This window comes from Xenopus tropicalis, chromosome 4 (assembly GCF_000004195.4).
Source record: "Xenopus tropicalis strain Nigerian chromosome 4, UCB_Xtro_10.0, whole genome shotgun sequence".
NCBI classification, from domain to species: Eukaryota; Metazoa; Chordata; class Amphibia; order Anura; family Pipidae; genus Xenopus; species Xenopus tropicalis.
Genome location: NC_030680.2, coordinates 137,520,342 through 137,544,986, shown reverse-complemented (window position 1 = coordinate 137,544,986; position 24,645 = coordinate 137,520,342). Strand labels below are relative to the sequence as shown.

The window sequence follows — 24,645 nt, the reverse complement described above, 5'->3', positions numbered from 1 at the left end:
CGGCCCCCTAACCGTCCAATCCTAACTTGCAGGTCATTCAGGTGTACAAGTTAGGGGGTGCTGGCAGGCACAGGCTGCAATTTACAGCGGGCAGCAAAGACAGGGCTCACTTGCACCTGCTGGCACTGAACTCTGTACCTAGCACCGAATTTCTACTCCAACGCTAGGTGCAGAGCACAGTTAGATCAGGGACCCAAGTAGTTTTTAAATGAGCATTAAGGAGCACACTATTGCACCCCTTATTTCTCTTGCACTTGCAATAGACCACTCTAGTGTTTCTAGGGCAGGTTACAGGCATAGCAACCCACTGCTCAACCACATTTACACAAGTGACTTCCTTAGGAGGGGCCATCTTCATTCTTGTGCTTAAGCCAAAGTGGCACTGCCCAGTCCATGTAAGTTTAGGGACCTCTGTGCATAAAATAATATGGACTTGAAATCTTTCAATCAGACGGTGCACTTGGGTCCAGAAGAATTCATGCTGTTAGAATCATGGCTTTTTATGATGTTCTGCAGCAGCTAATGAAGGTTTTGGTGCTCCAATCTAAGTGGGTGGGGGAGTATAGGAAATTCAGTACATAGCTCTAAATAAGTTCTGGAAGGAAAACATGCCTTTAGCTATTGAGTGAAATTCCGATTTCTTTGCCAGTGCACAGACACATGATGTGCTGTTCCACCCCGAAGTAAAGGTGTTACACACTCCACTCTATATCTAGATACCATTCTAACCCCGGCTCCATACTGAGGTCTGGCTCCTCTCTAAATGGAGCTGGAGTTATTTCCAAGCTGCCTGACAGCTCCATAAAGATATGGGAGGCCGGTACTGATTTAGCTCCGTGTTTCCACTCAGAGCATCTCGGTATTGCCATACATGGCAGCCTTCCTATTTAATGGATGATACATGGTATTGTGTTTGGCCCAGATCCAGGCAAATCCCCAGCCCTGTGTGTAGAGTACTGGAACTTGGCATTTGGCTGTGTACGGAAGTAGAGCTTGGAGGTGTTAATAAATGGAAGAGCCTTGAATTTAACCGGATCTGAAAGGGAAGTCACATTTGTTCTTTGGGAACCACAGACGGGGAAAATTGCTAATATGGCACAGTCACAGGAAAATGTGTATTATTTTAGAGCGGAGTAGGGGGTAGGAAAGCATTAATAATTGCACCCATGCTTCCTTTATGGGCGAATGTTGTAACAGTATGTATGTATGTATAACTTTATTTATAAAGCGCCACAAAGGTACGCAGCGCTGTACAATCTTACAAATACAAAATTACACACAGGGAGGAAAAGTGATATAATAAATAAATACAACAAATATATATAAATGCACAGGGAATAAGTGCCATGTGGTATGAGACACAGTAGAAAGGAGGCCCCTGCCCCGTAGAGCTTACAGTCTAAGTGGTTGGGTAAATGTATCCAACCATAGTATAAATAATAAAGCAAATATCTGATTGGTTGCTCTGGGTTACTAGATCTGGGCAAACTTTGCTCATTACATGATTCCATTCTTAGGCTTGGAATGTGGCAGGCACCAACATGCCAGGGGCACTGCCCGTTATGATTGCCTTTAACCGGTTACTAAGAATGTTGCAGCTTTCTCCTACACTGAGCAGTTGTGCCTGGTGCCCCCTACTCAGATTCATCATCACTCATATGCCAACGTCACACAACTGCTGCCAACCAAATGGGAGGCAACGGTTATTAAAGGGCATCCAAAGCAAAGTACTTCTCTATAGCTTTGCATTAGGGCATAGGACTATTAAGCTACTAAATATCTTTTCCATGCAGAACTGGTGCTCGCTGATGAATTTGTATTTGGTAAAATGGTGTTTATAAGTCTGTATACATTCCAAGGCCGCCTGTGTCTCAGAAACATTAAATAAGGATAAGGGGGTTTGACGGGAGGGAGATTAGGACCACATAACCTCCTTTCCCCCTACACTGACTCTAAACATTGGAGGAGACAGGTGGATGTCATTTTTCATAACTATAGATTTTTAAACAACTTGTTAAATATATTTTGTTTACAAATTCTAATTACTGGAATGATAATGAATATAGTTACATATTAACAGTTTATACCTTGGGTCATCCAGCTGTTATAGACTCCCAAGTACTGGTGCTATGGGCTTAGCACATCTGGCAGGATCTTTTTTATTTTCAGGAATGCTGGGAGTTCTACAAGAGCTGACACGCCTTTGCTTCAGGGCAGTGGCACACGTGGCATGCCATCCCACCAGCAAGAACGTAAATAGCCGCTGGTATGGCATATGCGTTGCTTTGTTTTCCCGAAGTCGCCCGAAGTTGCCTCTCAAGGAAACTTCAGGCGACTTCGGAAAAGTCGAAGCTATGCGTATGCCATCTCACCGGCGATTTATATTCTTGCCAGTGGGATGGCATTGCAGGGAGATTAGTCACCCGTGGTAACGAATATTTATTGAGGGGCGACTAATCTCCCTATGTGCCCCTACCCTAAAGGGACACTGACAATCACTGTGATCTCCCTAGAGTCCATCTTAAAGGGGCAGTATACTCCCTTATTCAATATGAGTACAACAAATAGGGTTTTGGCTGTACATACTATTTCCCTATTATTTTAATCATGAAAAATCTACGTTTTGTTATTTCTTGATTTTAATAGGGCAAACGGGAATACTGAAGCTACTACATGTTTGATCCTCGTGAGGCAACAAATCAGTCACAACAAAGGGTAAAGAGATATGTATAGTTATCAAGCTTGCAAGGAACAAACATGGAGTAGCTTCAGTCTCCCTGACTGCCCTGTTTAGCAGCAGGCATAATAGAAAGCATAGCCTTTTTAATGAACTCCTTTTGATGAAGATCTATTTTGAAACAATGGGAACACTACACCTCGTTATTTGATTGCAGCTGTTTTCCTGTATTAAGTACTGTGTATAATGTACCCTGCACAGAGAAGGCAATGCCCTCTGCAGCTGAATAAACAAGGGCCTGTATGTGGCTGGTACTCCAGGCATTTCCATTCACCTTCTCAATCTTCATCTCCTTGTAGATCTCTTGAAGATCACCAACCTCAGAATCAACTTTACCAAGCTGCACACATTGGGCGACAACCTTCTGGATTCCCGAGTGGAGATCAAAGAGAAGTATTACTATGCCCTTTACGAGCTGGTGGTACGAGGGAACTGCTTCTGTTATGGCCATGCATCTGAATGCGCGCCCATCCAAGGAGTGTCCAGAGATGTCGAGGGCATGGTACAGACCTTGCAGCATATTTCTCTCTATGTTCACTCTATGTTTCCAGTGCCTCACATATCAGTTTACACGCATGTCATTATAGCTTGTGGGTGCAGGGGTGTAACTACAGAGAAAGCAGCCTCTGCCGTTGCATTGCAGGGGGGCCCTGGAGTTTAGAGGGCCCAGCGAGGCCCCTTATTAATGAGGGATGTAAATATATCTTGGTAAAATTGGTCAACTTGGCAATGTTTTGAGGCCCTTAACCAAATCTGCTGTAGGGCCCAGTAGCACCTAGTTACGCCACTGTATGGGTGCTTTGTTTTTATTCTTTTTATCTCCTGACCCACAGGTGCATGGAAGATGTGTGTGCAAACACAATACCAAGGGGCTCAATTGTGAGCAATGTGATAGTTCCTTTAATGATCTTCCTTGGAGACCAGCAGAAGGACGCAGCACCAACGCCTGTAAAAGTACGTTGAAGCTTCCAGTGGTTACAGTAACACCTTAAGGTGGCCATACACTATGAGATTTGGTTGAGGTCTTCTGATATTCCCCGCTAAAGTGGGACATATTGGGCCAAACTATTGAATTACAATGACAGAAGTAGGAGCCATTAGAGCGAGGAATACATCAATAAGCTGATGTCGTCCTCAATCTTACAGGAAAATCAAACCTGTTAAATCAACATCTGCCAGATTTCCAGCCAGGTATCAGTCAGGTAGGCTCATTGTAGGGCCCCACACACTGGCAGATAAGCTGACAAATCAATCTGAAGGACCCAAATTGGTAGCCAATCGAGCGGATCTTCTCCCGAAATCCCCACCTACGGGGACCAAATGATCGAATTAGAACACTGGCAATAGGCACTGTCAGTTCGGGGAATGCATCAACGAGCCGATGCGGTCCCTGATTAGACTAAATTTTTTAACCTGCCCGATCGATATCTGGCTGATTTCAGGCCAGATGTCGGTCAGGCAGGCCTGTCATTTGTGCCCCTACACAGGCCGATAAGGTCTAAGGGACCGATATCGGCAGCTATAATCGGCCCGTGTATGGCCACCTTTACACATATAGGGGCAAATATCCAATATACCTAATGATTGGGGCCAAAGTTGTTTTACAAAAATAATGTCAAACAAAGTAGGGACCTTTAGCAGCTTTGATGGCTCTTCAAATTATTTGAAAGACCATGACTGGTCATTGCTTCTCCTACTAAATTGCATTGTAGTCCAAGTAGTAGTCCACCAGTGTCTATGTAACTACAACAACAGAGTAAGAAACCCCGTAAAAAAGTCTTTATCTCATCTTTATTATACAAATTAATGGTGTGTGCTCTCTGAGGTTGAAGGTCCAGGTTAAATCCCCTATTTATGGTAAGCAATCATCAGCATGTCCTTTGTCTATGGGAATCCTGTCCTATGTTTTTCAGAGTGCAACTGCAACAATCACTCTCGCAAGTGTCACTTTGACATGGCCGTGTACTTGTCTACTGGAAATGTGAGCGGTGGGGTATGTGACGACTGTGTGCACAACACCATGGGCCGTAACTGTGAACTGTGCAAGCCGTTCTTCTACAAGGATCCAAGCAAGGATTTACGGGACAGTGCAGTCTGCAAAGGTTAGAGGAATAATAGTGTATTTGCTTAGGGCTGTGTAATTGCTATATCTAATACAGTCCCTAACTCTGTTTTACTTATCCTAATATCTTGCAGTTACACATCCAGATGTAATCCTACACTAAATACAAGTAGGATTGTAGTTAGCAAGTGGCTGTAGACTATTTAGATATCAAGATCAAAACTATTTTAAGTTCAATCACACTGGGGCCCAGAAGGATTAGGGGCCCAAGTCGCTCGTCTTTTCCTAAGGTTAATGTCCCACGGGGAGATTTAGTAGCAATTTCCAGCGACAAGTTGCTAGTCTTTTCCTAAGGTTAATGTCCCACAGGGAGATTTAGTAGCAATTTCCAGCAATAAGTCGCTCGTCTTTTCCTAAGGCTAATGTCCAACAGGGGGATTTAGTAGCAATTTCCAGCGACAAGTCGCTCGTCTTTTCCTAAGGTTAATGTCCCACGGGGAGATTTAGTAGCAATTTCCAGCGACAAGTTGCTAGTCTTTTCCTAAGGTTAATGTCCCACAGGGAGATTTAGTAGCAATTTCCAGCAATAAGTCGCTCGTCTTTTCCTAAGGCTAATGTCCAACAGGGGGATTTAGTAGCAATTTCCAGCGACAAGTCGCTCGTCTTTTCCTAAGGTTAATGTCCCACGGGGAGATTTAGTAGCAATTTCCAGCGACAAGTTGCTAGTCTTTTCCTAAGGTTAATGTCCCACGGGGAGATTTAGTAGCAATTTCCAGCAATAAGTCGCTCATCTTTTCCTAAGTCTAATGTCCCACGGGGAGATTTAGTAGCAATTTCCAGCAATAAGTCGCTCGTCTTTTCCTAAGGCTAATGTCCAACAGGGGGATTTAGTGGCAATTTCCAGCAATAAGTCGCTCATCTTTTCCTAAGGCTAATGTCCAACAGGGAGATTTAGTAGCAATTTCCAGCAACAAGTCACTTGTCTTTTCCTAAGGCTAATGTCCCACAGGGAGATTTAGTAGCAATTTCCAGCAATAAGTCGCTCATCTTTTCCTAAGGCTAATGTCCAACAGGGAGATTTAGTAGCAATTTCCAGCGACAAGTCGCTCGTCTTTTCCTAAGGCTAATGTCCCACAGGGAGATTTAGTAGTGATTTCCAGCAATAAGTCGCTCGTCTTTTCCTAAGGCTAATGTACCATGGGGAGATTTAGTAGCAATTTCCAGCGACAAGTCGCTTGTCTTTTCCCAAGGCTAATGTCCTACGGGGAGATTTAGTAGTAAGTTCCAGCAACAAGTCGCTCGTCTTTTTCTAAGGCTAATGTGCCACGGGGAGATTTAGTAGCTATTTCCAGCAACAAGTCACTTGTCTTTTCCTAAGGCTAATGTACCACGGGGGGATTTAATAGCAATTTCCAGCGACAAGGCGCTCCTCTTTTCCCAAGGCTAATGTCCTATGGGGAGATTTAGTAGTGAGTTCCAGCGACAAGTCGCTTGTCTTTTCCCAAGGCTAATGTCCTATGGGGAGATTTAGTAGTGAGTTCCAGCGACAAGTCGCTCGTCTTTTCCCAAGGCTAATGTCCTACGGGGAGTTTTAGTAGTGAGTTCCAGCGACAAGTCGCTCGTCTTTTTCTAAGGCTAATGTCCTACGGGGAGATTTAGTAGTGAGTTCCAGCGACAAGTCGCTTGTCTTTTCCCAAGGCTAATGTCCTACGGGGAGATTTAGTAGTGAGTTCCAGCGACAAGTCGCTTGTCTTTTCCCAAGGCTAATGTCCTACGGGGAGATTTAGTAGTAAGTTCCAGCGACAAGTCGCTCGTCTTTTCCCAAGGCTAATGTCCTATGGGGAGATTTAGTAGTAAGTTCCAGCGACAAGTCGCTCGTCTTTTCCCAAGGCTAATGTCCTACGGGGAGTTTTAGTAGTGAGTTCCAGCGACAAGTCGCTCGTCTTTTTCTAAGGCTAATGTCCTACGGGGAGATTTAGTAGTAAGTTCCAGCGACAAGTCGCTCGTCTTTTCCCAAGGCTAATGTCCTACGGGGAGTTTTAGTAGTGAGTTCCAGCGACAAGTCGCTCGTCTTTTTCTAAGGCTAATGTCCTACGGGGAGATTTAGTAGTGAGTTCCAGCGACAAGTCGCTTGTCTTTTCCCAAGGCTAATGTCCTACGGGGAGATTTAGTAGTGAGATCCAGCGACAAGTCGCTCGTCTTTTTCTAAGGCTAATGTACCATGGGGAGATTTAGTAGCAATTTCCAGCAACAAGTCACTTGTCTTTTCCTAAGGCTAATGTACCACGGGGGGATTTAATAGCAATTTCCAGCGACAAGGCGCTCCTCTTTTCCTAAAGCTAATGTACCATAGGGAGATTTAGTAGTGATTAAAAGAGATTTCCACAACAAAGCGATTCTATTTCCCACAAATCCAGGTGGCATATTCCCCACCCACAATTAGACATTACATTCAGTCCAATGGGGAAATGGCAGCGACTTCCCGCTCAGTGGGTTTTACTTTCAGCGATTCCAATAGGTTTGAATGGCAATGCTTTCTTTTTAAAATCGGTCAAAAAAGGGTCCCATAGTGATTCGGAGCGATAAGCGATTTGTAGTAGTATCGTCAGTTTAGGTACTGGGGATTTATATTCAAAACAAGTGACTTTCGCTGGAACTCGCTTTTTAAAAATCACAACGACTAATCTCTCCGTAGGACAGTAGGCTTAAAATGGGAGCCTTTTTTTCTTTATCTTAAAGCTTTTATGTCTGAAGGGTTTATTGTATATGAAAGATGTAACATTTCCATTATTTTATCTTCATGCAGCCTGTGACTGTGACCCAGACGGGTCGTTGGACGGAGGCCTGTGTGACTCCCTGGATAACCCAGCTTTGGGTCTCATTGCTGGACAGTGCCGCTGCAAAGATTATGTCGAAGGCCCAAGATGTGATCGATGCAAGACTGGATTCTTTGGCCTGAGTACAAATAACTTTCAGGGCTGCCAAAGTAAGTTTTCCAGAACAACACGACTGTATTGTGCCAAGGCCATGAGTCACTAGTTCACAAAAGTAATCCCCCATAATTCTGTTTTGTTGGCTTTTCTCTTGGGGAGACAAGATTACATAACATGTGTGAACTTCTGCTCAAGCAGTTTTTAACAATCAAGGGTTTTTATATAATCCATTGTCATTGGCACGTACCCTAATCCACCCACCCTAGGACATCCAGAAAGAGAGAAAACTCATAAACTCTATGGAACAGGTGCCCAAATGCAAACATCAGTATTGCAAAATTTACAAAATACAGTTTAAAGGGGTGGTTCACATTCAAGTTAACGTTATTATGTTATAGAATGGGCAGTTCTTAGTAAGACTGACCCCGGCAGCCAAAAAACTATTTTTTTATTACTTATCTTTCTATTTAGGCCCTCCTCTATTCTTATCACAGTCTCTTTTTCAAACCACTGCCTGGTTGCTCGGTTAGGCTGAATGCTAGCAACCAGATAGCGCCTGAAATTCCAAACTGAAGAGTTACTGAACAAAAAGCTAAATAAATCCAAAACTACAAATAATAAAAAATGAAGACCAATTGCAAATTGTTTTAGACTATCACTCTCTACTACAACATACTAAAAGTTATTTTAAAGGTAATCAACTGCTTTAAATAGGATTAAGAAACAAGAAAACATTAGGGGATCAGAATTTTGAAGGGAAAGAATGAATAATAATGGCTGATGAGGACCATTTCTGCAACAGTTGGACTGGGATCACATTCAGAATTCAAGCATGCAAAAGATATGTGAAAAGGGATGTGCACAGTCCATTTGGGTTTGGAACCAGAGAGTGAGTGGTTTGCCGTGATGCCAGTATCCGATTGGTAAGGCTGTATTTATAGACCCCATGGGCACATTAGCTGGAATTTTGGGTTTATGGCAGCCTTAGGGAAACATGAAGAGATTTTAGAACCTGGATATGTCTTGTAGAACCTTCTCATCTAATAACCTCCTCAAGCAGAACACGTTTATACCCATAATTCCACTTTAAACATTTTTTCATTCAGCCTCTCACTACTGCTGCCATGGATATTGGTATCTCGGAGGAACGATGGAGCGACGGAGGAATGTGTTGTTTTTCTGCCATACATTTTTGAGGGGATAAATACATACTTGCCTGCAGTCACATATCCCCTTATTTCCTGATACTTATGAATCTTGGCAACATTTTCTCATTCCTTCTTTTCTGCACCCAATGGCTGGGCTGTCTCTCCTTATCAGTTCTTTGTTTTTCTCCCCCAAGCTAATAGCAAGCTGAAAATACAAACAAAGCAAAGATGGGGCTTGCTTGGTAGCGAGTGTCCACCTTGGATTATGGACGGGAACATAATATTGTTTATAAAGAATGTGAGCAACCCCAGGTCATATACAAAGACCTGGGCCAGAAGTGCCAGAGCACTGAGCTGAGCCTAAGATCAAAGGACTTCTGCCCCTAGGTCTGCTAACCTTGTCTTTGTTATTGGTAACAGTATAGTAATAAACTAATGCACAATAAGCGTAAGAGCCTAAAGTCAGATTTTTAAGTCGGAGCGATATTGCGACCCCCCTGTGACACAAAAATAGCTACACGTGGGGGGAGCGAGGGGGGCAGCATCAACTCAGGACCCCTGAGGCGGCACTGACAAGATGATCCGGATAGAATTTTGGCAACATTTTTGGATTCAGCCACATACTAAATCCTTCATGAAAGATTTGGGCGGATACCAAACCAAATTCCAACCATCATTTATATACAGGTATGGGACCTGTTATCCAGAATGCTCGGGACCTGGGGTTTTACGGATAAGGAATCTTTATGTAATTTGGATCTCCATAACTGAAGTCTGCTAAAAAACATTTACATTTTGAATAAACCCAATATGATTGTTCTGCCCCCAATAAGGGGTAATTATATCTTAGTTGGGATCAAGTACAGGTACTGTTTTATTATTACAGAGAAAATGGAATCATTTAACCATTAAATAAACCCAATAGGGCTGTTCTGCCCCAATAAGGGGTAATTATATCTTAGTTGGGATCAAGTACAGGTACTGTTTTATTATTACAGAGAAAAGGGAATCATTTAACCATGAAATAAACCCAATAGGGCTGTTCTGCCACCAATAAGGGGTAATTATATCTTAGTTGGGATCAAGTACAGGTACTGTTTTATTATTACAGAGAAAAGGGAATCATTTAACCATTAAATAAACCCAATAGGATTGTTCTGCCCCCAATAAGGGGTAATTATATCTTAGTTGGGATCAAGTACAGGTACTGTTTTATTATTACAGAGAAAAGGGAATCATTTAACCATTAAATAAACCCAATAGGGCTGTTCTGCCCCAATAAGGGGTAATTATATCTTAGTTGGGATCAAGTACAGGTACTGTTTTATTATTACAGAGAAAAGGGAATCATTTAACCATTAAATAAACCCAATAGGGCTGTTCTGCCCCCAATAAGGGGTAATTATATCTTAGTTGGGATCAAGTACAGGTACTGTTTTATTATTACAGAGAAAAAGGAAATCATTTTTAAAAAATAGAATTATTTGCTTATAATGGAGTCTATGGGAGATGGCCTTTCCGTAATTCTGAACTTTCTGGATAACGGGTTTCCAGATAAGGGATCCCATACCTGTATTGAAATTTGTAAAAAAAAGAGCAAAACTTACATTGACATAACTTTAAGGGTTCCGATTCAGTTTGGTTTACCAAAGGGGGCTGATTTAGTAATGATTAGTGAATAGTGATGAGTGAATTTTTTCGCCAGGCATGGATTTGCAGCAAATTTCCGCATGTCGCCATTGACGAATTGTTTCACGAATCGCCTTGCCGTTTCGAAAATTTTATGGAGAAGCGAAACGGGACAGATTCGCTCATCACTATTAGTGAAGAATTCTCTTGCTCCAAAAAGAACAGTCTCTCTCATCAAAAGTATTGTCGAGCATCAAAAGAATTGTCACGCGTGACAATTTTTTTTTGACGCACAACATTTTCGCCGTTTCGCTCATCACTATTAATGATCAACATTCGGCATTTTGTTTTTTGTCGTGAAGTGAGGTATAAACATCACAATTACAATTGTCTTATTTTGCCGCAATTGCAGGTTTTTGCCATGATCACAAAAAGTTTTGTTTTTTTAACCAGTTTTTAAAAACTAAAAAGCTGGACACCTAAAAGAGATCTGTCTGATATATAGTGATTATGTGTTATTTCCTCCCCATAGGGTGCCAGTGTGACCCAAGAGGTACCATCTCGGACGGTGCTCAGTGTGACCCAATCAGTGGCGACTGTTTCTGCAAACGCTTTGTGACTGGCCGAACATGCAACCAATGCCTGGTAAGTTGCCAGGACTGGAGACTCTAAGCAACCAGAAAGTAGATTAAGCAGATTTACTAATATTCAGATGTTTTTAGAAACTCACATAAACTCCTGAGAGTTTTTTGATTAAAAAAATTCAATCGGTGATGAATTTATTAATTGTCACAATAATTTGTACGAAAGTTTCTCAAAAAGGTGAGATTTTTTGTGAAAGTTTTACAAAATTTTTCGAAAAAATTGTGAAATTTAAACGGGCGTTCATTTCCATAAATCCTCTTCATTTTTCCTAAACAGGAAGTGCTCCAGCAGCCATTTTAGGATGTGTTTAAGATTAACTTCCCCTTGAAAGTGTGTGAAATATAAAACAATACTGCGTTTAACTTCCCCTTGAAAATGTGTCAAGGACAGGCTGTCAGTGGTTCTCAGCAGCTTAAATCTGGGGTGCTTCTTGTCAGTCACACAAAGTTTTATAAATCTCGAACATTTGTGGGTCTTTAAAAATTCTAGAACTTTTTGAGAAAATACCCGGAATTATCTCGACAAATGAACCAAACAATCATATAATGCCAAAAACCACATACGTAAATCTCAAAAAACATAAAAAAAAATTCAAGCTTTTCTCAAAAAACCTTAGTACATGGGCCCCTAATTGTGAAGCCAGGCATTTATTTTTATTTCTATTTTCCCTCTTCTATTGATCATTGTGCCTGGCTTGGTTGCTAGGGTAGGTGATACCCTAGCAAGCCAACAACAGTTTAATTTCCAAGATTAAATCTTAATTAAAAAAAACACAAGAATAAAAATGAAATCAATGAACTCAAATGACCTTAAAATACCACAGTCTACATCATCCTCAATTGAAACCTGAGCAAAGAGCAGGGCCCTCCTGTATTGATTGGTATTAGCATGTAATTTGTAATCTGGGGTTTTCTAGATAAGGGGTCTTTCCGTAATTGGGATCTCCTACCTTATGTCTACTAAAAAAATTACATAAACAGTAATTAAGCCCAATAGGATTGTTTTGCCTCCAATAAGGATTAATTATATCTTGGTTGGAATCAAGTACAGGTACTGTTTTATTATTACAGAGAAAAGGGAATCATTTAACCATTAAATAAACCCAATAGGGCTGTTCTGCCCCCAATAAGGGGTAATTATATCTTAGTTGGGATCAAGTACAGGTACTGTTTTATTATTACAGAGAAAAGGGAATCATTTAACCATTAAATAAACCCAATAGGGCTGTTCTGCCCCCAATAAGGGGTAATTATATCTTAGTTGGGATCAAGTACAGGTACTGTTTTATTATTACAGAGAAAAGGGAATCATTTAACCATTAAATAAACCCAATAGGGCTGTTCTGCCCCCAATAAGGGGTAATTATATCTTAGTTGGGATCAAGTACAGGTACTGTTTTATTATTACAGAGAAAAGAGAATCATTTAACCATTAAATAAACCCAATAGGACTGTTCTGCCCCCAATAAGGGGTAATTATATCTTAGTTGGGATCAAGTACAGGTACTGGTTTATTATTACAGAGAAAAGGGAATCATTTAACCATTAAATAAACCCAATAGGGCTGTTCTGCCCCAATAAGGGGTAATTATATCTTAGTTGGGATCAAGTACAGGTACTGTTTTATTATTACAGAGAGAAGGGAATCATTTAACCATTAAATAAACCCAATAGGGCTGTTCTGCCCCCAATAAGGGGTAATTATATCTTAGTTGGGATCAAGTACAGGTACTGTTTTATTATTACAGAGAAAAGGGAATCATTTAACCATTATAAACCCAATAGGGCTGTTCTGCCCCCAATAAGGGGTAATTATATCTTAGTTGGGATCAAGTACAAGGTACAGTTTTATTATTACAGAGAAAAAGGAAATCATTATTGAAAATGTGAATTATTTGATTAAAATGGAGTCTATTGGAGATGACCTTTCCGTAATTCGGAACTTTCTGGATAATGGGTTTCCGGATAAGGGGTCTGATACCTGTATTTGCTATGAATAATATTAATAGCAATAATGTTAGGATGAATATCTCCTCTAAAATAAGATTTTATAGCAATAATATGATTATAAATAGTTGCTTTTGGAGCGCACCTTGCGAGCCACCACAGGAAATGCCATTTCCCAGTGTCTAAGGCGTCATCCTCCTGCGCATTCCAGACAGCAGCTGCCTGTAACTGTATCTATTCTGGTCATGGAAAGCCAGGGAATTCGCTGATGGGCACAAAGTGGAAAGTCCCCCCCCCGCCTGTTCCCTAACACAGATCGCTGGGCTGGTAATTGTAAGATTAAACCAAGTGTGTGGTCTATACAGGCTGAAAACTGTGCAGAAAACATGTTAATCGTAATTACAGGGGCTTGCGATGTCTCCGGATACAAAATTGTTTGAAAAGATTCTCGTTAAGGAAAAAAATGCCATGAAATGGGCTCGGACTTTTGTTCTCATTGTGCATCATGTGGTTCTGTGGTTTCCATTAAACCTCCTCAACAACTGGTGCCAAATGCCATCCAGATCTGAGCACAAAAAGAGAAAAACAAGAAAAAAATAGGGTTCAATTATGACATGCTGGGCAATGTACAAAGGGCAGAAAGCAGGCCCAATGTGCTCATGTTTTGCACTTTGCACAGAGCCTTTGCCTCTTGGAGAATTGCTGCAGCATAGAGACCTGTAGCTGCCCCTTGAATAGAGTGCTGTCTGCTTTCAGTAGGGCTGGAACTAGAGGTAGGCATGGTAATAGGTGCTTAGAGTGCAAATTGAATGGGGGTGCAATTGCAGAGGGTGAATTAAATTGCAAAGCTCCTGCCGCTCCCTCTGCAATGAGCACTGGGGTTGGGGGGACTGGCACTATCGGCAAACAACCGGTGAGAGAGCGATTAAGTCTAACAGTGTTGGATGGCTTCAAACAAGTGAACAATGGGTGGAGGCTGGCTTTGTGTAGCCATGGGCTGACTCTGGCGTTTGGCAGTGCTCTATTCATGAATGCTGGAAAAGAAGTCACACAGGGTTCCTCTCTTCCCCCTTTTATTTGCGTGCCATTAAGATACAAAAGTTTTGGAGCGGTAAAGGATGCAATGGGGCCCTGTCCTTACCGTCTGCCCCTGATGCTGCAGTCTGCACCTCGCATTGGATTTTTTTTATCCAGCTAAAAGGTACAGAGCGCAGCCAGGCTGTGTGCTTGCTGAATGAGCACTCAGGGGCATGCTCTTGTGCCCTTAGTGCCCTGCAAGAAGAACCAAGAGCTGTATGGGTACACTATGCCACACAGTGCACTAAAGGGGAACTGCACCTAACAACCATTTTTGCATAATGAAAGAAAATATAATTCTCTTCCACTGACAATTGCAGTGGTTTTAACTTTATGTGTAAATGTCATTTCTATTGAAAGAAGCATTTGTTTATCCCATTCTGATTCTGATACTCTGAAGCAACAATACACTGATGTTACTTGTGTGCAGGCTGGCTCAAAAGCAACAGGTGGGACAGGTTTGGGCCAAATTTTACTTTTTGGGTAGAGTCCTGCAGTGGGTCTGGTACCCACGGGTTACCTACAAGAAAAGTAGGTAACAAAATGTTAGGTTGAATAAGTACACTTATAAGCAAATATATATGCATATGTATATATAAATACAGTACATGCAATAAAACCTATTTTACACATCTATATTCTCTTTATCTTTTCAGCCTGAATTTTGGGCCCTCAGCCATGACCTCCATGGGTGCAGATCCTGTGACTGTGACATTGGCGGTGCCTGGGATAACCAGTACGTGCCCTTCCTCTTCAAAGGGTCTTTCATATCAATATCTTAAAGGAGAACTAAAGCCTCAAAATGAATGTATCAAGACATATATATGGTGTATTTTATATAGTGAACTTACTGCATCAACCTAGAAGTTCAGCAGCCCTATAACAACAATGGTCCAGGCCCTAAAGTGTTGTCCTCAGGGTAACTCTATCTTGGATCTTGTTAGGCCATATTTTGTGTCAGTGGCTCTGCACATGCTCAGTGTACTCTGGGCAGCTGTTGAGAAGCTGAGCTTAGGGGTTGTTGGAAATTACCAAGAAAAAACTGAGTTTTATTTGTCTCTCACAGAAGCAGATGCCATGGGGATGATAATGAAATTCTGGAGCAGAAAGTACTGGTCTCTGAACTGACTTGTAATGTGAATCTGAATTCACATTACGTGTAGAAGCCCAAAACATAAGGTGTAGCATTTCTAATCTAACTGTTAAGTTTTAGTTCTCCTTTAAGATTAAGGGATGTTCAATAATGGGACAGTATCCCTTTAAAACCAGATGCCAGCATTGCTTGGATGGCAGAATTAAATAATCTTAAGGCCTACAGTATCTAAGTAACGTGGTGAAGATTTGGCCCCAGATCAGAAACCCGTAGCAACCAGTTGTTCCAGTTGAGATTTGCTGGAATTGTAGACTAAATTCACGTATTGTACATTTCCTCCATTGTACCACTTGCCTAGGTCAGTCCAGGAATAACGTGATAACTTTCCTCCTTCTCAGCTGTGCTACGGAGACAGGCCAGTGTCGATGCCGCAGCCATATGGTTGGCAGGCAATGTAACCAGGTGAAATCTGGCTACTACCGCATACACCTGGATCACTACACGTACGAGGCCGAATCTGCTTTGCACCGACAGGTACAGCTGCACTTGCTGTTTGTAAATGAGCCCTATTATTTCAGCCATGTAGTTCAGCCAAGTAGTTCTGACTAGTCTTTTGTTAATCGGGCCCATGGAGAGACCCACACAAATATACAGTAGGTGGGGAATATTGAGGATATATGGAGACATAAAAGGTTCAGCTTAGCAGCATTGCCTTTTCTATGGATTATGATGATGTTGTACACCTTCGTGCTCCTGCACTTTTTTCCCCAGTTTCAGTACATTACCCTTTTAACATCCTTTGCGCCCAAGGAGTTTACCTTATAATACCTGTGAGAAGCAATACTGTACTTTCATGTATACCACATACCACTTTCTGTCCCACTGTCTTGCTCAGGGTTGTTCAGTGTTGGAGAGGGAACGTCTGATCGGTCGCCCAGCCACATGGACTGGTCCTGGATTTGCCCTGGTCCCAGAGGGAGGAATTCTAGAGTTCCAGATCAGCAATATTCCTTATTCTATGGAATATGATGTCATCATACGTTATGAACCCCAGGTAAATAAGAGTAAGCTTCATTATCATTCTCTGCATTGGAGCCCATTACAAAGAACTGTCCCACTGAGCTGAGCCAATGGAAACCCTTTCTTTACAGTCATTAGCTGGATGAAGGCAGTATTTCAAAAAATGGTTTCTGGACTGTTGGTCCCTATAAGCCTCTAGAGTAGTCTCAAACATGCTAATGAAATGTATCGGACCCTTCCATGTCAGACCCTTACATACGTAAGATACAAGTCTGTGGCCAAAAATGGTCTTTTGCTTCATGTATTTTCTGTTTCTGCCAGCTTCCAGCAACTTGGGAACAAGTCAAAATATCCGTGATTAGACCGGGTCCTATCCCAACGAGTAGCCCATGTGGTAATACCATCCCAGCTGATGATCTGATGGTGGCATCTCTACCCCCTGGCACAAGGTGGGTGAGCTGAGTATGAAGAACATAACTTACCAATGATCAGTTGTAGGGTTGTGTTGGGCGGAGACAGTGCCTAGCCAGAGTGGACCCACCATAATATGGGAACTAGTACAATAATAGTTATTTTCTGTATAAACACTCAGAATATACAACCATTGTATATTTCATTATGGGCCAGATTCAATTTGATTAGAAAAACATAGCTCCTAATTCGCTTTCAGATTACCTCATAGGGGGTTATGTAATAAAAGGCACTAGGTTTGCCCAGGAGCAGTAACCAAGAGCAACCAGTCAGCTGGAAGCATTTACTGGCCCCCATTTTAAAAGAAAAGATCTTATAGACTATAGACTTTGATGAAGTTTTCACATGATAAACCATAATATTAGTTTTTCTCAAATACTTAAATCTGGCCCAATGTGTCTTGATATCTTTACTTTCTGATGTTTTTAGGCATGTAGTCCTGCCTCAGCCGGTTTGTCTGGAACGTGGGGTCAGTTATACTATTCGACTGGAGTTCAGCAGATACAGTTTGAGAGAAAAGATACCTAGTGCCAACATATTGATTGATTCGGTGAGAAAACCAAGATTTTCATTTATAATAATTATATATAATCATAAGGCATCAGTGGTATCCAGCTAATGTTCCTCGCTGTTCAGAACATGTGTGTGGGGGGGATGGATCCAATCACACTGAAGATAACTGTATTTTGGGTACCAGCTATAAAGTTCCCCATAAGGTTGTACAGTTAGCTTAACCAAAAAAAATAGTTCACCCCAGAAATGATACTATTATTTTTAAGAATCCCATTTCTGCTGTTAGTTTAGAGTTGCCTGTATCACTATTATGCTAATCTAGAACACACTGGCTTAATCTAGAACACAATTTGCATGAGAACCCAGAAAGACTTAGAAAACCCCGCCCTAGAGGATCTACTGGTTGAGTTGTTTGTTTTCCTGCCCATAGCTAGTGCTGGTTCCTAGATACTCCTCCATGGAAATGTTCATTGCCGGAGACCCTGCATCTATACAACGCAAGGAGACTTTTGAGCGTTATCGCTGCCATAGCAACAGTGGAAATGTAATAAAGTCATCTACCACCGAGGTGTGCTCTGGTCTCATCACAAGCATGTCGGCTATAATTCATGAAGGAGCACTGCGTAAGTAAAAGGCCGGGGTAAGATACAGGGCATAGGCAATTTAATAAACAGCTAGAGCAGAAGGGATGACTGTAGGGTTTGGATCAGAGATATTTATATGGTATAGAGGTCTGCAAAATGAGTATTATACACCAGCTCTATATAGTAAGGATTTTAGTCAGAGGAGACTTTTATCAGGGCATAATTGCCCTTCATGGGGCTGAAATTATTGGGCACAATTAGGTATCTGCACTCCATTTGGATGAATGTATTGGGGCAATTTATCTGTGCTCCATTTTGGATAAATGTATTGGGGCAAATTTGCCACATTACGGCTGGACATTAGCTCCTCTAACTGGTTCATAAGTACAATTTTAGAATATTTTTATTATAGGGAAATATTTCACTGGAGATTTTGGGTGACCTGCCCTAAACAGCACTGCTGTCCATTTTCTGTCTTGACCAGTAAGGTAGCAATAGGCCAGGCATACCTTGCAACTGCTTGGGGAACCAAATGTAACCCCCAGTGATCCATAGTTTCAATATGTTCTGAAGCTGAAGCAGCTCCCAGAGTTGGGGGGCTAAAATGATTTGACCCAAATCACAAGCCCCCAAAAAAGTCTGGGTTTATTACAAAGGTATTTGGCCCAGCAATAACTATAATGGCCATTAGTCCTAACTCCTACATATAAAACCTTTCATGATGATTCTCTCCATATTTCTCCAGAACCAGCAGTCGTGTATAAACCTGATAGACTGTAGTTGCTATGCATGTAATCATGTGATTAAAAACTGTGTTCATTGCCTATTCAATGATATTGTGATGTCTCATTCTCCAGCCTGTAGCTGTGACCCACAGGGATCTCTGAGCTCAGAATGTGACCCCAATGGTGGGCAGTGCCAGTGTAAAGCTAATGTCATTGGGCAGCGCTGTGATCGCTGTGCACCAGGAACACATGGATTTGGACCAACAGGATGCAAAGGTAGCTAGATAGTAAAAGATTTATTGTGTTTTCCTATTCTTTTATTCCATTTATTAAATTAAACAACACAACTTAAGCTTTTGATATTGTGATGTTTATCTCCAATGTAAATAAATACGCCCCTAAGAGGGAGGAACACAGATGTTGTTAATGAGTAAGTGCAGTTATCCACAGCAACACATCATTGATTAGCTTTGATCACTCTAATACAAGTAAGAAAATAAAAAGCAGCATTTGGATTGGCTACTACTGGTGACTGCACTGGTGTAAAGTAGCCTAAATTAATAAATTCCAGAGCTGTAGCCAGATTTGCTTAAACAGAGAACTCTGGATACAGTTTATGATTTTGCCTTGTTTGTGCTTTCAGCCTGTGAATGTAATATGGAGGGATCCACTCACAATTTCTGTGATCAGCGCACCGGTCAGTGTCCTTGTCGGCCAGGGGCATTTGGCTCCAGGTGCGACCGCTGCCAGCCTGGCCACTGGGGCTTCCCAAACTGCCGGCAGTGTCAGTGCAATGGTCATTCAGAAGAGTGCGACCAGAGAACAGGGGCATGTCTGAACTGCCGAGACCACAGCACCGGAGACAGATGTGAGAGGTGGGTTTACTATCAGAGCCAACAGGGCTGCTGGGTATCAAAAAGGAACAAATTGCCCATTCCAGCAGGTTTTGTTTTTTAGTGGACCTTTTTGCACCTTTCAAGGCTACTGTGCCTTCAGTTGTGCTTAATTTAATGAAAATAAAGATGCTAATATATGGTATGTCACAAAGGGGCAGAATTATCAAAGATTAAAATTAGAGCACATCCATTTTTTATTCATTCCTATGGGATTTTACCAAAAAATCCCACAAGAATGAACAAAAAATGGGTGAGTTTTTCTGTGGTGAGCTCTAATGTCATACTTCACATAGCCCTCCTATTGTGTTATAAATCCTTCACAAAAAGCTAGCAAGAGGTGTGACCTTGAAGCCCAAAAACAGATGTAACTGGGGTCTGATCAGCTGATTGGGGTCAGTAATGGGATACTCCAGGCTCAGCCAGGGGAACCCCTCATTTTATTGACTGTACAGCAAATGATACTATTAAAATATTTATTTTTTATTCAAGTAATTTTCCCTCTATCCCTTTCCCAACAGATGCACTGCAGGCTTTTATGGAAACCCAATTCTGGGCTCAGGGGACCACTGCCGTCCCTGCCCCTGCCCTGAGGGGCCCAACAGTGGGCGACACTATGCAGCATCCTGTCATCAAGACCCCCGTTCCAGACAAGTCATCTGCAACTGCAAACAGGGGTACACGGGTATGTGTTGCACCACAGTCTTTATTTGCTCTAGTCTCTTGTGGAAACTGTTTTTGCAATATTTGTTACCAGGAACAACCAAACAGAGATGAATATCATACAGAGAGCTTTAGATATGTTGCAATCATGATTGGTCTCCCTTTTGATAGCTAGTACCGCCCTGGAACCCAACTAACATAACTGTAGTCCACATACAGGCTCTGAAACCCCCTCTTCCGTTTGTGCCGGTGTAAGCCAACCTCTACTGGAGTCTCTCTCCCTACTACAAAACTAGCAATGAGTGATCATTCATTGGTAAATGACAATGACATGACCACTAATGTCCTCCATACCATATAATGACTGGAACACCACTGTGGGGTATGCATCTCTAGTCCTGCTCACTCACCCTTACTCACCTTATGTACTGTTACCTTTATAAGGTTGTATACTGTAACTGGTATAGTTAACTACAGTATGGGCATTATCACTAAAATATATGTTATAAGATAGATCAAAGAAAGATATTTCCTAACTACCTACTCATGGGCAATAGAGTATATATAATGGCATAGTAAACTCCCATTATAGTCTTAAACTGTAAATAATAATACAAGTAGTGTTTTGACCACTGTAGACCACAAATTAGTGGATATTGAACTTTTTCAGCTCAAGGTCCCTATAGAGTTACAGTCTTTGTTCAGGATGCCCCTTAGCCCATAAGAGGGTTATAGATTTAAGAAAACATTGTATTAGCCATAGTTCCAAGAGTATCTAGGGCAGCCAGTGTGTTCACACCAAAGCTCACCCTAACTGACCTTCAAGCTGGGCTTTTAGGTGTATCTAAGACAGCAAATAGGCATTCTCCTAAAATGGCACCCTAACAGGCCTTCAGTCTGAGCCCTGAGTCTGAGCCATGGGTATCCCCTGGGGGAGTGGGGGGCAGTCCCACGGTTTCGCAGAGTACCCTTTCCTAAGCAGCTTCCTGTATATTTGGGCCAACTAAGACACAAAGCTAACGACCTCATTTGTTTTTTTAAATACATGTTATGCATACAGTACATGGCATATGTATCTCCGTATATCTGTCTGTCTTTTACAAGATTCAGCTGAAATTGCCCTATCCAGATTGGTAATACCAGTGCTATCTCTGCTTCCTGTTCTAAACATGATGTGCTGTGTATTTTACAATTTCTCTTCCCAGGATTGGTAAAAAGGGCGATGGGGTTACGGCGTGAGTAAATGGTTTCTTGGACTCTCTCCCTCTCATGCATGGCTTCACCCTGTTTTATGCTTTTCACCAAACGTCAACCATGTCAATAAGCAGGGAATAGACAAAATGGGTCTATGTTTTGCCTTATGGATTTCTAGATCCATGCGTAGGTTGGTGGGGAGGTGGGACAAATCCCATGTTTGGGGCTGCAACAAGACTATAACTAAGTGAAACTAGCAGCGTTGGGCTCCAAGTATAAAGGTTCCCCTACCTTGTGCAGTTACAGTAGGTTTTTATCATCAGTTTTTCAGGGTCGGACTGGGGGGTGAAGGGCCCAATGGGGATACCACCCCAGGGGCCCTGCAGGTGCCCCCGCCAGTCACGTTCCCTAACTTCCCCCCACCAGGGGCCCCCCTAACCCCCCTTGCAGGGCCCCCCACCCAATGTGCTCCCCCGAGCGTGCATAAATTTAACATGTCAGGGGAGGAGCAGTAGGGCAGGGGGAGCACCGGTATGGGTCGGGTCTGGGCCGCAGGGGCTCTCTAGAGCCGGGGCCCACCGGGAATTTTCCCGGTGTTCCGGTGGCCCAGTCCGACCCTGACTTTTTTGTAGAATGGCTTAGACCTGGCACTTTCCAAAATAGTCTGCTTGGGAGAAATGATCCTTCTTTTGTGGCATAACCTGTAGGTGGCGCTCGCCTCTAGAAAGAAGAATACACTTGGTATTTTAATGAATATAATCCAATTAGTTTAGAGGTGTCAGGGTCACTTTAATGCTAGTTCTTGAGGCTATTATAAAATTACATGTCACTACTGGTTGAGTTGTGTTTGAGCTGTCCACCCTTTAAGGCAGCCACACAGAGCAATGTATAGCCATGCTACCCCAATATAGAACAGGCCTAATTCACTTTTTCTAATGTATAAGTGAGCACTCGAACACCAGGCTGAGAGGACTCAATGAGCACACAGCTGTGCATCTCATTCTCCTGCTATGGACACTAATGTTCTTGCTCTACATCGTGTGTTGGGATTTCCGCGCTTCACACTTCACTGCTGTTTTCACACTAAAGTTAACAGATATCTGCTTTAAATAGGGGCATTTATGAATAATGGATTCTGGAAACTGTAGAAACATCTGAATTACACAACTATCCACACTGTGTGTACTGCACAGTGGAAGTTATGATTAAGATGATTTATTATTTATTGCTCTTGCATATTTGAAATAGTAAACTATAAAAAATGCAGTTGAATTTATATTGGATTAAAAAGTGCAGATGAAAGGGATACTGATATGGAAATGGTTTTCTTGTATTCTCCACTAATCAGCACTAGCAGTGGTACATTTTACCCAGACATTATCAGTATGTTCTTGAAACAGTGGTTGTTGGATTATTTTTAGGTCAGGGAGCCCCCTTAGTTCATAGGTTTTATATATATATATATATAGTAGTAAGGCAGAGTGTCAGCACTCATGGGGTTTAGTTGATCAGACGAAAAAAGTGAAAGTAACAAAATCTCAGATTATGTAGAGGTGAGGTTTTATTGATCCTACGTTTCAGTTTCTTACTAAACCCCGTGAGTGCCGACACTCTGCCTTACTACTGTATTTTCATCGCTCTGGCACCTGGGTATCGCACAAACATTGAAGGAGTGCTTCCGAATGCCAGTATCTATATATATATATATATACTGTAATGTTTTCCTATATATATATATATATATATATATATATATAGGCAAACAGAGTACCGCACACATAGGGACTTTATGAAAAAACAAAAAAGGTTTATTGCGGTACTCTGTTTGCCTATTGAATTTTTTTGACCAGCACCGAGGGCATTTGTTTGCCTGAAGGGTGTGCTCCTTTCTGTTTCTGTATATATATATATAGGAAAACATTACAGTATCAGCTATTCAGCCATAGGGCAATGGGGGGAAATCCCCTCTGCTGCGGATGATGAAACGCCCGAAATACCTGCCCTTACACATTACATGCTGTGATTCTGGGTAATCACCCAAAAATGCAGAAGAAGGTATTTTTAAGCAATTACTCAGGGGCAGGTATTGATGAGCTCTAAAAAGAAGAGACTAGCATATATATATATCTAATAATAATGACTGAACAGGCTTACTAATGGTTACAAAAATTGGGAAAAAGTGAATTTTGGAAGAATTAATATAATTTTTTACATCATTTTATAATTTATTCACATTCCTTTCTTCAGCTGCAATTGTATTTTCTCATCTGTTTTCTTTTACTCAATCCCTCCTTCTTCTCTCCACTCTTTTCCCTTTATTCTGCTTTTTATATTTTTCTTTCTATCACTTTCGTTACAACACTTCAGCCTTTATTCTCCTCTTGATTTGTTTCTCTCCTTTCTAAATCCTTTTCCTTTGTCCTTTCTTCTTTTGTTTTTCACTTTTCTCATTTATGTTTTCCCTCCCTTAATGGCTATAACCGAGGAAGCTCCAGTGATACCATATAGAGTGTAAAGGTGGCCACACACGTGGCGATTTGTGATCTTTCAGGGCTGACACGGCAGATAAGGAGGTAGAAACAATAGGATTTCTACCTCCTTCTGCCGATTCAGCCCTGAAGGCAGATTTTGCTCAGGCGCCATCTATGGCCCCCGATCAAAATCTTTTAACCTGGCCGATCGGCGAGTCGACAGATATCAGCAGCCTCCTGCGATATCGGTCGACTCGCCGACTTGCCATACACGCACCGAATATCGTACGAAACCCGGTATTATCGGTGCGTGTATGGCCAGCTTAAGGCAGGTTTCTTATGGTTCAATATTGTAATTTGGGAAAGAAGCATTGAAACCTTTGTAATGGCCAATAATACAGGAGAAAAACCATGGCAGGAAGCCTAAGTATATTAGGGCCCAAGAATCATGGTTATTCAATAACTAGGTTATGATTAGTAATATCAGATACACACAATCCATTGCTCCTTGGGATCAATATATAGTAATGAACTATCACTAATGCTCTGTTCTTTCCCACAGGGCCTCGCTGTGAAGAATGTTCTCCAGGGTTCTTTGGAAATCCATTCCAGACTGGGGGACGCTGCCTTCTTTGCCAGTGTAATAATAACATTGATATGACAGATATTGGGGGTTGTGACCGCCGCAGTGGCCAGTGCCTCAAATGCAAGTACAACACCGAAGGGAGGTTCTGTGAGCACTGTCGAATTGGCTTTTATGGGGATGCATCAAGGCGCAACTGCAGAAGTGAGTATCTAATTCTCCTGTTTCATTTTTTTAGCCAGCTGGGTGTAACATGTT

At 41.8% G+C, this 24,645-nt stretch overlaps 1 protein-coding gene across 2 annotated transcripts in view; it reads left to right on the top strand.

Moving 5' to 3' along the window:
- Positions 1-24,645, top strand: part of lamb2 (laminin subunit beta 2) — a 66,681-nt gene that overhangs the window by 29,261 nt on the left and 12,775 nt on the right. The window contains exons 8-23 of one of the 2 annotated variants that reach the window (XM_004914099.3): positions 3,037-3,239; positions 3,571-3,691; positions 4,651-4,839; positions 7,606-7,785; positions 11,042-11,154; positions 14,834-14,913; positions 15,669-15,804; positions 16,166-16,324; positions 16,612-16,739; positions 17,191-17,311; positions 17,705-17,897; positions 18,716-18,859; positions 19,227-19,458; positions 19,998-20,161; positions 21,345-21,374; positions 24,367-24,591. In XM_004914099.3, coding sequence (XP_004914156.1) covers positions 3,037-3,239; positions 3,571-3,691; positions 4,651-4,839; positions 7,606-7,785; positions 11,042-11,154; positions 14,834-14,913; positions 15,669-15,804; positions 16,166-16,324; positions 16,612-16,739; positions 17,191-17,311; positions 17,705-17,897; positions 18,716-18,859; positions 19,227-19,458; positions 19,998-20,161; positions 21,345-21,374; positions 24,367-24,591 — 2,418 coding nt within the window. The remainder of the gene's footprint in view (positions 1-3,036; positions 3,240-3,570; positions 3,692-4,650; positions 4,840-7,605; positions 7,786-11,041; positions 11,155-14,833; positions 14,914-15,668; positions 15,805-16,165; positions 16,325-16,611; positions 16,740-17,190; positions 17,312-17,704; positions 17,898-18,715; positions 18,860-19,226; positions 19,459-19,997; positions 20,162-21,344; positions 21,375-24,366; positions 24,592-24,645) is intronic. The other variant, XM_002933055.5, reaches the window with a different exon arrangement.